Genomic DNA, 14,969 nt, shown 5'->3' on the forward strand with positions numbered 1-14,969 from the left:
TTAATGTTCAGATAGATAGACAGATAGATAGACGTGGATATAGTTCTGTTCCAAATAGACAAGTGTGTAGCCCCTGCTGTCTGGAGGACTTAAAAGGTTCTTCCAGAACTTACTGGAGATTTCATAAGGACTTGCAACCCAGAACTCACTTGCCTTGATGCACTGGCACAATATAAAAACTGAACCTTCCCCCTTATTCTTGGAGAAAGTATAAAAGACAAGGACACAGGTAATAAATAAACCAGGTTTAATCATAAACCATTTACATATTTATAGAGAGGGAGGGAGACATGATCAGAAAGGTGCTGCCTTGGCAACAGGAATAAAAGAACAGGGTATTTTACCAGTCAATATACAGTACCAGTGAAGGGTGGAGCTGATAAATGAATATGAGATTTTGAGTCCCAGAGGCTAATTTTTACAGACAATCATCATTCTTGGTTTCCTGTCAAATTATAGCACGAACTAGCTCACAGCTCTGCCCAAGACACAGCAAGGCAACCACAGCCAAGAACAGAAACTGAGGGTGAGAAAGAGAGAATGTATCTGAAGGTCATTCTGAGGTATATATAACATACATATTCTACTGTTGTGTACAGTCTTGGGGCCATGCTTTGCTCACAGATATGTGTGCACACATCTCATTTCAGTCAGCGAGAGTGGTAAGCTCATATCTGAGAGAATATATTGGGCTTTGAGGGCACACAGGAACTCATCAAATAACAGAGCCAAAAGCAGAACAGGGAGAGAGCTGAAGACAAGGAAGCCTGTACTGAGCTGAGAAGAGAAAGTAGTGAATGGACAGCCCCAGATTTGTCTGACCAGTCTGTTCAGCCCTGTTTGGACAGCCAGCACAAAGCTTCTGTTCTGCAGTGCAAAGGTTTCCATTCAGGCAACCTTTATCAGACAGTGGAGGAATCCATGAACAAAATGACTAGAGGCATGTTAACAGAAGAAATACGATGGAGCTGGCCCTATAATCATTCAGTTCCTAATTTTGAAGAACAACCCAATCCTGCCTCTTAAGTGGCCTAAGTCTACATATTAATCTGGTCACTCTCAGCTGACACAGGCAGAGGAAGAAATCATTACTCCGGTGACCATCAAGGCAGAGTGTGGCATTTGTACTATGGTACTCAGAGTTGGTGTGGCTGCTTTGAGAAACAATATCACACCAGGCTTGAAAAGCAGTCAAATGCATTGGTTTTTGCAGAACTATTTCACTTTCAACCAATGTACATACTAGAAAATTTTACAGATGAAAACCACCTTTCAGTGGTAGAAAGCAGACACTATTTAATGTCAAACACGCCATCTGATTTTGCTAAAAATGCACCCCCAGACAATAAAAAACCCCAAATCCCAAATAAAATCTATAACATAAACCAACATTCATGTCGATGTCAAATGGTAACTGTTCTCACAAACATAAAATCAAGTTCTTCTTAATGCAGGTGCCCTCAGAAGTGAGTGGAAGTCGTGCATCCGCATATAGAGTCCACTCCCAACCTGTGAATCCTCAGTTAGGACTGCTGCCCTTTGAAATGCAAGTCCCGCTTTTTAAAAAGAGAGCTCCACACATGCATGCACACATACACACAGACGCACAGAGATTCACACACACACATATAATTTCCTCTCTCTTAGCAAGAGCTGCATGCTGGGTAAGTGTTAATGCCTCCTGTGCATTTTTGACCTATTTTCTTTGTAAGGATAAGGTTGAAAAGTCTTTACTTCTCAGGCCTGTATTCTTTAAACAAAAAGGGGAATGAAGAGGAACTACATTACAAAGACAAAAAAAATGCACTCGTATCTCAGGCATATGCTTTTTTCCCAGTCATTTTCAAGGATGATGTTATTTACATTTGTGACTCAGCAGAATCCACAGGAAGAGTTATCCTTTCTCCACATTGGGTTTTCTGAATAAACCCCATGAGCCCGTTCTCTGTTCCCATGGACCATTTTTTCTTTAAGGCACTGCATGTGGATATTGACTTCAGACAGAAGTGCAAGCCTCCTTCACTGGATTGTGCATTTCTCCCTCTCTCTGGACTGACCTTCCCGGAGAACTTTCGATTTGATATACTTCAGGTCACTGTTGACGCTTGGCCGGCGAGCAAAGGGAGAAATCATGCCATAGGCCCCCATGTCCTTGAATCGGCGCATCCGGAAGGATTTCTGTTGGAAAGTGTCACTATACTGGATGGAGATTTTCCTGTGGAGAGAAGGGCTCATCTCATGAGGTAGCTTGGCCATGGTGAAGAGAACATAGAACATCTCATCCACATTGGTGTTCTTCTTGGCTGACACTTCAAAGTAAGCACAGTTTTCGTCACTGGAGACAAGATTCTCACCTTCATCAGTGCGTACCTTGCGGAAGACTTCACTGTGATCATTTTTGTTTCCACAGATCACCATGGGGAGGTCAGCTGATTCCTTGGTCTTGTTCTTCAGGCAGGATTTGACCTCAAGGATCTGTTTCTGGAGCCGCTTGACCTCATCAAAGGATTCTCTGTTGTCCAGGCTAAATACCAGGATGAAAACATCCCCTGCAATTTAAAAAAAGATACTGTAAAGGTTTGTTGGTTGCAGCCAGTGTCAGAGGAACAAATTTTAAAAAAGAAATATGTTTATTTGCCATCTCTTCCCCAGGTTTTTTGGTTGGTCCTTTGGCATCTATCCACTCAGCTGTACTTTAGTTCTTCTAATTCAACTCCCCACACCTTTCTGTAGTGATATGAAAAAGACTTTTGGCTATGATGTTACTCCAGTGATATCTGAGCATGTTCATAGTTTGCACTGAGCTTGTAAGTTATTGTGTGTTTTGCTCTCTTTTGTGAACGTGGCTCTATCTCAGCTCTGCTGCATTGCTCTTCCTTTCTCTTCATTTCGTTTGTATCTCTGTGTAAAACAGAGCCTGTTCGGACACCAGTAAGAGTGGAGAGCTAGTAGCCACTCAGCTTTGGCCTTTTGATTACACAATATGCGGAGCAACACCTGAACTAAAGATTTACAGCTAGTCAGTCCTGAATGCCTAAGTCAGTAATAAGAAGTTTCTCAGTGTGCAGTGCTCTTCTGTCATTGCATTTGCTCAAGAGAAACAGACCACGGAAAAAAAGGAATACATAAATGACACAGATCCCCTGTGGCATTTCCTTTTGACATTTCCTGACTTACAATTCCTTATGCAAGTAGAAAATAAGGCAAATCATTGCCTGTTGAATGACACTTGTGTGGAACATGCTAAGAGAGCTTTCAGGGACAAAAGCTCATATTTGCATCCTGGAAACTGGTCCTAGGACCTCACTTGAATGCACATGCTATCCTGGCCAGATGTGAAACTTATGTTTCACTGGCCAGCTAGAAGGGTAGATAGCGAATCCAGAAAGTAGGTTTGCTGTGAGGTGTGGCTGAAGGTATCTCTACTGTCACTTTTTACAATTAAAAAATTCATTTTAGCTCACAACAGGAACAGTTTGACAGTGAGAATGTTCAAACTGAGCCCCCCATTTTCCCTTCCCCTCCCCTCCTTTTAACACATTTGATTAAGCACAGACTAAAGAGGTATCCTTTTACAGGAATATCAAATCAAAGAAATCGGGCTGGAAATTTTAGGAATAAAAAATTCTTTGGAATGTTCTTGGTTAGAATTCCCTTCTTGTGCATTTTACATTTGTTTTTCACTACATGTGTCTTATAATGACGTGTTTATTTTGCCCTCTTCTGTTCTTTGTGCCCTCAAGATTTTATTCAGGCATTTATTTGTGACTGCAATGAAAATACGGAGCAAGAGGGGAAGGTAGAAGGGAAATAAACTAGAAGGAAATTTCAATATCAGACCTTCACCTAGTGGACTTCCATTCTGTGGCTAATGCATTCCCTATAGTGCCGGAGCACCCCAAACAGGAAATCTCTCTCTCTGGAAGTGTATCTTGCAACAACATCAAGCAGTCCCTTTAGCTTACTCCCAAGAAAAAGTCATCTCCATGCTACACTTTTCAAGCTAATCTTGAAAATAATCTATCCTTAAGATCTTTCACCCACAGTTCCCCATCTACTAACTTCCCCACGACTTTCTCACCTGTCAGGATGGAAAGCCTCCTCATAGCAGGAAAAGGGTGATTCCCAGAGGTGTCCAGGATGTCCAGCTGATACATGTCTCCTCGGATGTTGTAGACCTTGCGATGAAAATCCTCGATGGTAGGAGTGTACTGATCCTCAAACCGGCCGTTGAGAAAGCGTGAGACAATGGAGCTTTTCCCCACCCTGGAGGCTCCCAGCACTACCATCCGGTACGAGTTCTTGGCTGGCACATTCAGGTTGCAGTTTCCACCGGACATGGTCTTCATCATTGCTTGATCCTGAAAGAGGAAAGAGCAGAGTTGGAGGAAAGATCAGAAACAAAATGGAAGATAAAATAGGGCAGCTCCTTACCACAAGCTTGTCAAAGAGTGCTCTGGAGCATAGTCCTGATTAGTAGATGAATGGTCCATACAGAAATCTTTTCATTGGAAATGCTTAAACTTTTTCAGTCTCATTTCCAGGGAATATTTGGTTTTGGTTTTGGGTTTTTTATTTGTTTGGTTTTGTTGTTGTTGGTATTTTTTTTCTTTTCTTTTAAAGTAATATAAAAATGAAGGCATTTACACTGAAAAATAACACGCTTTTGAATTGCAATTTGCTGTTTCATCTAAACATTAAGGGCTAAATTCATCAGCTGTGCTTCAACTTAGACACCAGGTTCCTTCTCACCATCTGCATCACTTATACATTACCAGATTTTCCAGTAGAGCTTGCTTCTCATTTAGATACATAAACACAGAGGTCAGATTCCCCAATATATTACATCCACTGCAGCTGCCACTAGAACCTAGATTGCTTCATTTCGTTGCCTAAATAGGAGTTGTGCATAATACTTGTTTTCTAAGATCAAGTAAAAGTCAGACACAAACAAAAATCATGCTTAACATCAGTGGCAGCTAGACATCTCAGTAACTTTAAATAGCTGGTCCCATGCAACCTTCATTGCTGATGCAGGGAGTGTGAGCCATAAAATAGCACTGGTTGGTGATAAATTCAAACATCTGTACCTTCAGTGACCTTTTAGAAACAAGATTTTAATCTTACTCTTTGGACTGGTAGTGTGGGAATTCACTATCAGCAAACTATCAGCATTGCAGCAGGAGCTTCAGTCTTTATACATACACAGCTCTTGCGGGTGTCGTGGTCTTTGCGGGTGCTAAGTACAAGCAGGAGAAAAGATGAAGGACAGCCATCTTAAATAGCTATTAGACAAGATTTCCAACCCCTGACATCTAAAATGTCAGAGACCTTGGAGATTGCATTTTGACATAGCACTCAGATGCAGAAAACTTTGATAGGAAAGAAAAAGTGATGCTCAGACCTTTTTCGTGTACCAGTTCAAATGAATTGTGTGCAGAAAGGAAAAATACAACCCGTGTGGACAAAGCTGACCGTTAGAGCAAAGAAGGCACATTTTGGAAAGAGTTTATTTTGGTTACTAGGATCTTATTAAAGAATAATCAAGTTCCTACTGTGCCGTTTATTTAACTTAGATGTTGTTTATTTAGTATTACAATGCAAGTACTTTATGTACACTGAAATATCATTTCTGGGTCCAGATCTGGATTCCTATCTTTACCCTGAGTGAATTTTATCTCCCAGGCTTTTATGTGGCTGACAATTATCTCAGTCAAGAGCTTAAAATATTTTACTTTGTTTAACATGTGCTAAGCACCAAAGCAGCAGTGCAGATACAGTCACTGCTAAATAAAGAAGTCTCTGGAATTCTGATCCAGCATCATTCCAAGTGCTGTGCTATTGCCCAAGGAAACAGCAAAACACAACTATTTATCATTATTAATATAATTTGCCACATGACAACAGCATATTCAGCCTTACCTAAAGGACAAAAGAAAATGTAATGCTCTCCTCAGAGTAGCTTACACTCTGAATTATAGTCGTCAGGCAGGACAGCATGATATTAGAGGCAGACAGCAACGTCAGCACACAACTTTGAAAGGACACATACATGCAGAGTTATGGTACTGTTGGGATTGCTGTGGTGGGAATGACAGCAAGGACCACATCAGTATTTGAACCGGACTCTGTGTTCTAGCTACAACAGGACCTATCTGGTATTTGAACTGGACTCTGTATTCTAGTCACCACAGGACCTCTCTCCAATAGTGCAGAAACACCATATTCAGTCTCTGAAACAACACTGGTACGTACACTGTCTCTGCCCTTTCCTATGTAGCCAGTTCAATACTGTCTTCCATCCATGAACAGACTTAATGCTTCCTTTCTTCCTCTCAGGCTTATTTGGCAGAGAAAAACAGGGAAATAGATTAATGCGGAAAACTACAAACTTCTTTACAGCCCAGCATCAGTATCTAGAAGTGAGTCAGCTCCTCAGACTGAGATGGACCAGTGTAGCTGCATGAGGACAAGTGGACTGTGTTGGTTTACACCTTCTAGAGATCAGTTTCGTACAACTCGGTGCAAAAGCATCCAGGATTGAGCACAGTTATGCATTTTAAGCAAATGCCTTATATGTCCTGTACAGAACATGCTTGCTGAGGGACCTGATCACTGTACACTGTCCTTGTTCCACCTTTCAAGGCATTCAGTCAAGAGAACTCCTGTGCTTTCTTAACTGTTTTTCATTTCACTTGAAGTTGAAAAATGCTTTCCAGCACTTTGACTCATGGAGTTGCTACTCATCACCTCTCCTGCAAATCTGACTCCAGAGCATGCTGTTGAACTAGGATATTATATTTGTGTTTTGTGCCTTCTCTTCTTATGCCCCCAGTCCAGTTTTTCTCCAGTTCAACACAGTCTACCTTCTTTCCTTTTCAGAAAAGGAATGAAACTTCAGCCTTCACACCCAGAGGTGGCAGGGGGGAGCACAGGCACTCACTCATACATTGAAAAAGATTAAAGGCAGGAGAAAAGAAACAGAGAGAGCGACCACATGTTCATGTACTAAGTAAAGCAAAATCAATCAGAAGAGAATGAGGAGACAAACAAGCTCCAGCTGGCTTTAATCTACATCTTTTCCTTCCAGTTTATTAAATTCTTAAGCATAGATTAATTCCCAGTGATACCTTCTGCTTTATATACTGGCTTGATGCTGGAAAGTTTACATTAGTATTTTATATTGGTACAGTGCAGGGATTTCAAAATGTTGTAGAAATATAGGCAATTAATGTTATCTCCTCTTAATAAAGGGAAAGGCTCCTATGCCCAGAGAGAGCTGAAACAGCAGACCAAAGTCATCATTAAATCCCGTTTATCTTGACTCCCTCTGTCATCTTCTACCTGCTCACCACCACTGCTCTTTTCATAGGCAGGCATTGGGTGAATGACAACAAACCTGCTTTTGTATGCTCTGGAGAGCACTCGACTGAATTCCAGTGAGGTATTGACAAATCTGATCCTGAGCACCCAGAGAGAGATATCTAAGGAAAATATTCTTCATTCAACCTACCTAGAGCTATTGCACCTTAGTTTTCCATTCTCCCATCAGGGCATATGCTCCCTACCACTCCCCATCCATGAATAGACTTCTGAACTACCTCTCTTGCACTCCTCCGTCTCCAGCTACTGCTTCTGTCTCTATTTGCCACCCCAGAGTAAATCACTGCACCCAGCTAAAAAGGACATAGACACAAATGCTATCATGCATAACAAACCTGTCACTTGTTAATCACTATTAGTGTCCCTGTAATTTCCATGCACACCAAAATCACTCCCGTGGGATGTTTGTTTCCTACTTTCATCCCAAACTCCATGCTGATTTCTTACCTCTCTTTCCTTGGAGGAGCAGTCCTGGATCTTGGTGCAGTCTGAAGAAGCTGATAATTTTAATCAGAGGTGGTTGCTGCTGTAAAAGGCTGTTGTTCTGTGGATCCCACGTTGCTTATTCTGGGCTCAGTCTCCAGTGTTTTCCAAGAACTTAGCAGGATTGGGAAGGACTGCAGGGCTCCAGAGGGTGTTATCCCATGAATGGTAATTACTAGATCAGGCAACCGACATAGGCTAAAGAAGAGCCTCAGAAGCAGTGACAGCTTTTCCCTTTGGTGAGATGAGCTTTTTCCTTCACAGCCTCAGTTCGAGAAAAGGAAAAGCAGAGTCTCTCCCACCCCCACTGTCTTTTCTTACGAGTTGCGTAGGCTCTGCTGGGGGAGAAAGAATTTCAGGATCAAGACCTAGTTGTGCAGGGTAGTGGGTGCGTCTGGCTGGCCCACCCTGCCTCTATGCTGCCTCAGACCCTATGGGGAAAGATCAGTGCAGGCATGGAAGTTGTCTACGCTTCCCCAGGTCTTGCCTGGTACATCCCTCTGCACAAGCTTCTTTTCTGCTGGTCTGAGATTTGCTTTAAAATATTCTCTTTCTAGGACAGAAGAGGTTTTTCTTTATATTTACCAATTAAGTCTTTCTTCTTCCCTCGCTGCCTTTCTCCTTCTCGCTCTCACAACTACTGGCAAATTGCAGATTTTTCTTCTGTAGGACTCACAGATAATTGGCTCAACTCCTCCCTTGAAGTCAGTGTCAGACACAGGGGAAGGAGGGGTGCTGAGGGGGTGGGATTTTGTGCCTATTGGAAAAATCTTTTCTCCTCTAAACAGAAAGTTCATATGCATCGCAGACTGCACATTCCCTGTCTTTCTACCAGAGACCTGTATGTATGCATGTGTGGGGAATGAGTTAGCGTGTGTGTATGAGAGACATAGAGAATTCATTTACTTTGCAAGCTGTAAATTCATAAGCTGTTTCTAAAGGCTCTATACTTCTGTGCTGATCTTTTCTGCTAGACAGCAGCAGATTGACTCATTCCCCAAGTAGGAGCTTTCTGTCCATGATTTCTGTAATACTTTCTCCTATTTCCTCAACCTCAAAGACATTTACATTAGAATGGCTGGTTGGTTTAATTGAGAAACAAGAATAATGTGCAACTGCTGTTCTCTCATTAATATTTAAATAACTGAAAAACTAAACTACAAATGGGTAATAGAAATGTTAAAAAAAGGTCAAACAACTGAAAGTGTGGGGAACTGAAACTCAGAAAATAGACAGAAACAAATTAAAAATAGGGTGAATCCAAGCAGTTTGTTAAACTCCAACTGAAAAATTGTGTTTGCAATTTATTTAATTGATAATGGCCTTGAATTTTCTCTCTTTTTTGAGCTGAAGTAATAGTTTAGATCTATGAGTTTATTTTAAAAGATGCCAAAAAGATTGTCTTCCAACTACCATGTACATTTCATCTCCAGATGCGTCCCCCCTTCCCTATCCCCCCTATTCCCCGTGCAACAATTCCTGTAGCTTTGGAGGAATTTCTGAGATGCTTTGCTTTTTCTCCTTCTCAGAGCACAAGGAGGTTTCTCTCGCCACCCTTGGAATAACACTTCCCTGCTTTGCCCGCGCTCCTGGCGCTGCACAGCAGCCATCCACAGCCAGCAGCAGCAGCAGCTGCCGAGGAGGACTCCTCGCGTGGCTGTTGCAGGCACATGGTCTGACACTCCTATGCGTGTCTCTGTGCCGACAGACATGGAAGGATACAGCACAGGCTGTGGGATGAGTCCTGCTGTAACTGTCTGTGAGAGGCAGAGGCTGCCACTAAGGTCAGTCATGGTTGTCCTGAGCTGTCCTGATGTGCATCTGGGGACTCCCAGGCTAACAGAAAGGCAAAACAGCATGGATCAAATTTGGGGTGCAGCGGCTCCTGCAAACAACTTCAGATTTGGGAAGGAAGAGCACAGCTCGGCAGAGCACCATTGAAACACTCCTGGTGTTTTACCTGGTACCAAACTGGTAATTGGTCATGACCTGAATCGAGCTCTTTTTAGACCACAGTACGAGATCTCCTTTGTCAGCTCCTGTGCCTTTTTTCTTTGGCAAAAAGCAAAGGAGTATTTTTATGGCTCAGACAAATTTTTGGCGTAAGATATGATGCTTCCCATTCCTAAGTCATTGGTTCAGATCAAACCTGGACCAAAAGCTGCCATCTTTGGTGTCCGGTCAGCTATTTGTGTAGCTTAGATCCAAACAGAGTAACCAGCATCCTGGTATCATTGCCAGAGGGGGAACTGCCACAAAAATTAGCAAAGTCAAATCCTGTAGTGCTACAGAAAATAAACTCCGCTTTCATCCCTATAGCTCATGTGTCAAGTGAACTGAGTTCTCTACCAAGAAAGAAGTGTAGTCATCGAGGAGACCATCTCATCAGCCTGGAATCTCAGCCTACTCAAGCTCTTTTGAAAACCAAACGCAAAACTCTTGCCTAGCTGGCTTCACTCAGTCCAAACTCCTACTCAGCTGTTCTCTCCAGCATTTCAAGTAGCCAATCGAGTTCCTCAAATGATATCAAAATAAAATAGGAACATACTTGACTATTCACCCTAGCTTTATTTGATCTCTTATCAGACAGCTAGTAAAAAAACAAATTACTTTTGAAGTAAGCCTTCAAAAGATAATTGATAACTATGAGCCTTCAGAGCCTTGGAAGACATTGTTGTAGGTTTTTAGATTGGTGTTTTTTGCTTCCTTTCCTATGGTATGCTCCCAGTTAAGGAGTTGACAAAATGCCAGGCTTTCATGCTTTTCCTCAGGGCTCAGGAAACCAGAACTCAAAAAAAAAAATCCCTACTTTTTCAAAGACATCCTGAGGGGCTCTTAAGCAGAAGTCATGTTATATCTGTCCCCATCTGAGGAGTAGGGATAGCAGCACCTCTTTGCTTTTAGGTTTATAAAGGGAATAAGTGATTCAGAGAGACAAAGTCACTGCCAAAACAAGAGGAAAAGTCCCCAGTCTCAACAATTTCCTCTGATTAGTCAGAGACCATCAGCCTTTCTTAGAGCTTACAGATATTTACCAATTTAAAAGCCAGGCTTACAATGTACTATTCTCTGGAGGCATTTCTTCCTCTCACTCCTCCAGTCTATAAAGAAAGCCTAAATGAGGTTTTTATCTGTCTAAGGTTTTCTTTTAGGATGACAGGCTTCAGAGAACCACTATTGCTACAAAGGGTGCCTGCCTCTCTGGGTGACACTGGCCATAGCTTTTGGTACAGCCCTTGAGTCGGGGTGTCCAGTGTGAGAGACAGAATGTGTGGAAGATGAGTTATATCAAGTGAACAACGTGAGGTGTCAGTGGATGAAAAGCTCAACATGACCCGACCATGTGCACTTACAGCCCAGAAAACCAACCATATCTTGGGCTGTATCAAAAGCAGTGTGGCCAGCAGGTTGAGGGAGGTGATTCTGCCCCTTTGCTCACCTCTCATGAGACCCTATCTGGAATACTGCATCTGACTCTGGGGGCCCCAACAAGGACATGAACCTGTTGGATTGGGTCTAGAGTGCCACAAAGTTGATGAGAGGGATGGAACACCTCTTCTATGAAGACAGGCTGAGAGATCTGGGGTTGTTCAGCCTGGAGAAGAGAAATTTGTGCTGAGCACCTCAGCACCAGTACCTAAGGAGGGCCTACCAGTAAGATGGAGTGGGGATAGGACAAGGGATAATGGCTTTAAACTGGAAGAGGAGAAATTTAGATTAGATTTAAGGGGAAAAATACTTACTATGAGAGCAGTGGGGCACTGGCACAGGTTATCTGAAGAAGTTGTGGATGACCCATCCCTGAAAGTGTTCAAGACCAGGTTGGATGGGGCTTTGAGCAACCTGCTCTAGTAGAAGGTGTCCCTGGACGTGGCAGAGGGGTTGCAACTAGGTGATTTTTAAAGTCCCTTCCAACACAAACCATTCTATGGTTCCATGGTTTGTTGATGCAGTGGCTCATCAGCACATGTAGCTGCTGTCTCTGATGCTGGCGTGCAGGTCCTGCTGGCTCATCCGTGGGGCTGCCTCAGCTGTGAAAGGTACTGCCAATGGTGCAGCTGGTAGACAAGACAGCTGCATGTTTTTTGGTTCTGCCTGTACAGTGGTGGGCAGAGAGGGAGGACTAGGGAGGGCGAGTCAAAGGAAGTGGAAGAGAAATGTTGCAGAAAGCAGCTGGGTAGAAAGATGCACAGAGGAATGGGGAGATACAAGGGGAAAATACAACTGATGTGTGTTGCACTAACCAGCTGGTTTCAAATGGGGAAGACCTAAATGAAGCAACTTGCTCTGTGGTGAGACACAACTGCTTCTCAGACCCCTCAAAGGAGCTTCCACCTCCCTGAAGACAGGTGCAGCTCTCAGGCAGCGTACACACTGACCATGCTGGCGCCAGGATCCAGGGAAATGTGGGCTCGTGAGGCTGAACTGTCACTGTCATGAGTGATTTAATGCCTTCTGCAGCTTCAGGTACCAGCTGTGGCTGGAGACAGAGACTGATGTGATGGGCTGATGCAGCAGGACCAGTCTGTTTCTCTCCACCTTAAGGCAAATGACAGAAGTGACAATCACATGCCATTCATCTCTGGTCAGAATTAGTTCAAGACAAAAGATGTTCCAAGGCTTTTGTCTCCTCTTCGAAAGCAAATGCAACAGAGATTAAATATTTAAACCAGCTTTTCTCTCTCTTTTCCCATTCATTTTCACTCCCCTCATTATTCAGTAAAGCAGGCTCATTTTTCCACCCCCTCGCCTTCCTTCCCTCCCTCCCACATTCATCTCTCCTGCTTGGTGCTCCTGCCTTTGAGCAGTGCTGAAAAGTTAGTGTTCAGAACTCAGTAAGCTGCAGGTACCAAGTCATATTCTGAACAGCAAATAGATGAACAGCTGCAAGTGTTACTGACCCTGCATTACCTGTACCCCCTCCCGCTATTTAAACTCAGTGAAGGGCTCTCCAGGGGTGTTACAGTGACTGGGAAAATAACTAATGATCATCAGTTATGAGTGAGAACAGTAATAATTGGGAGAATACAGCTGGAGAAGGCATACAATTTAGAAAGTGGTGGTTTGATTTATATTCTTGGTCCTGTCACAGAATTTGTGTATAACTGTAATTTCTCAGCATCCCAGAGTGTAAAATGTGTTAATAGTATTTACCGAGATCCCTACAAAATGGAAAAGCATTACTTTGCTGTGAAAAATGAATTCAAGTCACCTCTTCTTTTCTGCATTTGCCATGAATTAGTTTTTCATTCATTTTAATGAAATATTTTTGAGAAAAAACTGCATCTTTAGTCCCCCCCTCCTTTCCTTTTGCCACTGACACAGGATGTCCAGATTTCCTCACCAGACGTGCATGCATCCTTTCATTTTTATTCCATTGTTGAAACTTTTTAAAACTCCTCATATTTGAAAAATTATTCAGAAGCAAAAGTAAAGCTCAAAAAAAAAAAAGCTTATTTAAAAATACTTCAGGGGAGGACATGGGGAAAAAACCAACCAAAGTGTAATTTCTTTACCCTCAGTGAATTCTAAGGCAAGGGTGGTTTGTAGTCTTTCATGCTCTGATGGAGGAAAAGCAATCCCCAACACATCCATCTGTGTAGCTTTTGATCCTGCTGGAGCAGAAGAACAAGTCATGCACTCACCTGACAGTGAACACAGAGTGCTTCACGGAGTGGGCGTAGATTTACTCCACGACTTCCAGTTTCCATTTACCATCCCACTTCCCTACCTGCTCCCAGGTCCTTGTCCAGGCAGATTAACACCTGTGAAGGAGCCAGTGCAGATCTCTCCTGCTGAATAATGCTAGTAAAAAGGGGTTCATTCAAAAAGGCCCTCAAAACTCTCCCCTGGCTGACACCTTCCAAAAGACAGAGAGCAAAATGATTCCTTTTGGGCCATTTCTGTAGCTGTGTCCCCAGTGATGTCACTTGGATCCCCAAGGTATGTCCTTACCTGCCCTGTTTTTCTATTGGTTCTGACCCTCTTACAAGGGCTGATGATCACCTCTGGAAAATTTTTACCTGCAATGGGAATATGGACAACTAAGGAGAGCAGAGGGGAAGAAAGAGTTGGGAGAAGATGAAGAGGACTGTGGACGAGAGCATAAGTCCTCATGGAAAAACATCTAATCAAAAGTACAATTAAGGCTCATTAGATGCAGCTGAAAACAAAGACAAAACAAATGGAACAAGAGGAGATGCATGAAAAATGCATGAAACAGAGATTGACAAGCCAGAGCCCTCTGCAGCACACGTGATGCTGCCTTGTAACCAGCTCTTCTATTTTGGTCTCCATTAAGAAGTGGCAATTGCAAGCCTGGATCTGGCCACTATATTTGGTATGAGCTGGTTCCATATAAACACTCCTAATGAGAAGCCCTCTTTGCCTTGCAAGCTGTCAAAGGCAAAAACTTTCTTCTCTAAGGATCTGGTTTCTCACATTCCTTCCCTACTCCACCAACACCTTCAATCTACAGCTGTACCTCCAGAAAACAGGGTTAATTCACCTGCAAAACCTGCCAGCCTTTACAGGTATGTCCTTCTAGCACAACTCTTCTCACACCATTGTCTTTTTATGCCTGGCTGACAAGCTTGTCTAAATCCAATGCAGCTCCCTGAAGCCATGTGGGAGGACTGCACAACTACAACCCTGAAGCTTCATGGTGGCTCTGGCTCTACAACCACATGATTGTGCACAGGTTTTATTTGATACTTGGGTTTGCTGTGGTTGCTAACAAGAACACTAATTAGGGCACCGTGTCTTTACACAGGGTTAGTTGTTTCTGTGCCTTCCTCTATCTAAAGGACCAGTCCTATGTTAGAACATGGGCGTTGACAGTTCCTTTCATTAAGAAAATAAGAATGTTTTGGGGACTGAAAAATGCCACATTCCTTTGATTTGAGAGATATTATACACCTTTTTTCATCATGAAAGGAAGACAGTGAATGGGAATCACTCTGAGGGAAGAAGAGGTGAGAATGACAGATTGTTCTTTTATATTTATTTTGTTCTTGTTCTGTTTCCCCCTCTCAGAGGACTGCAATCATGTACTCAAGAACCAAAGTAAAATCCATTATAATAATAATGGTAATACTATTCAC

The 14,969-nt window shown here is 42.7% G+C and overlaps 1 protein-coding gene across 1 annotated transcript; it reads right to left on the bottom strand.

Moving 5' to 3' along the window:
* Positions 1-232: 232 nt before the first annotated feature.
* Positions 233-8,628, bottom strand: RASD2 (RASD family member 2). The gene is made up of 3 exons (XM_027680524.1): positions 7,831-8,628; positions 4,082-4,361; positions 233-2,549 (listed from the first exon to the last, which is right to left on the bottom strand). Exons 2-3 carry the CDS (start codon positions 4,350-4,352, stop codon positions 2,020-2,022), a joined length of 801 nt encoding a protein of 266 aa, XP_027536325.1. The 5' UTR covers positions 4,353-4,361; positions 7,831-8,628; the 3' UTR covers positions 233-2,019.
* Positions 8,629-14,969: the final 6,341 nt, after the last annotated feature.

The sequence above is a fragment of the Neopelma chrysocephalum genome, unplaced genomic scaffold (assembly GCF_003984885.1).
Source record: "Neopelma chrysocephalum unplaced genomic scaffold, ASM398488v2 Primary Assembly neopelma1_59, whole genome shotgun sequence".
Taxonomy (NCBI): Eukaryota; Metazoa; Chordata; class Aves; order Passeriformes; family Pipridae; genus Neopelma; species Neopelma chrysocephalum.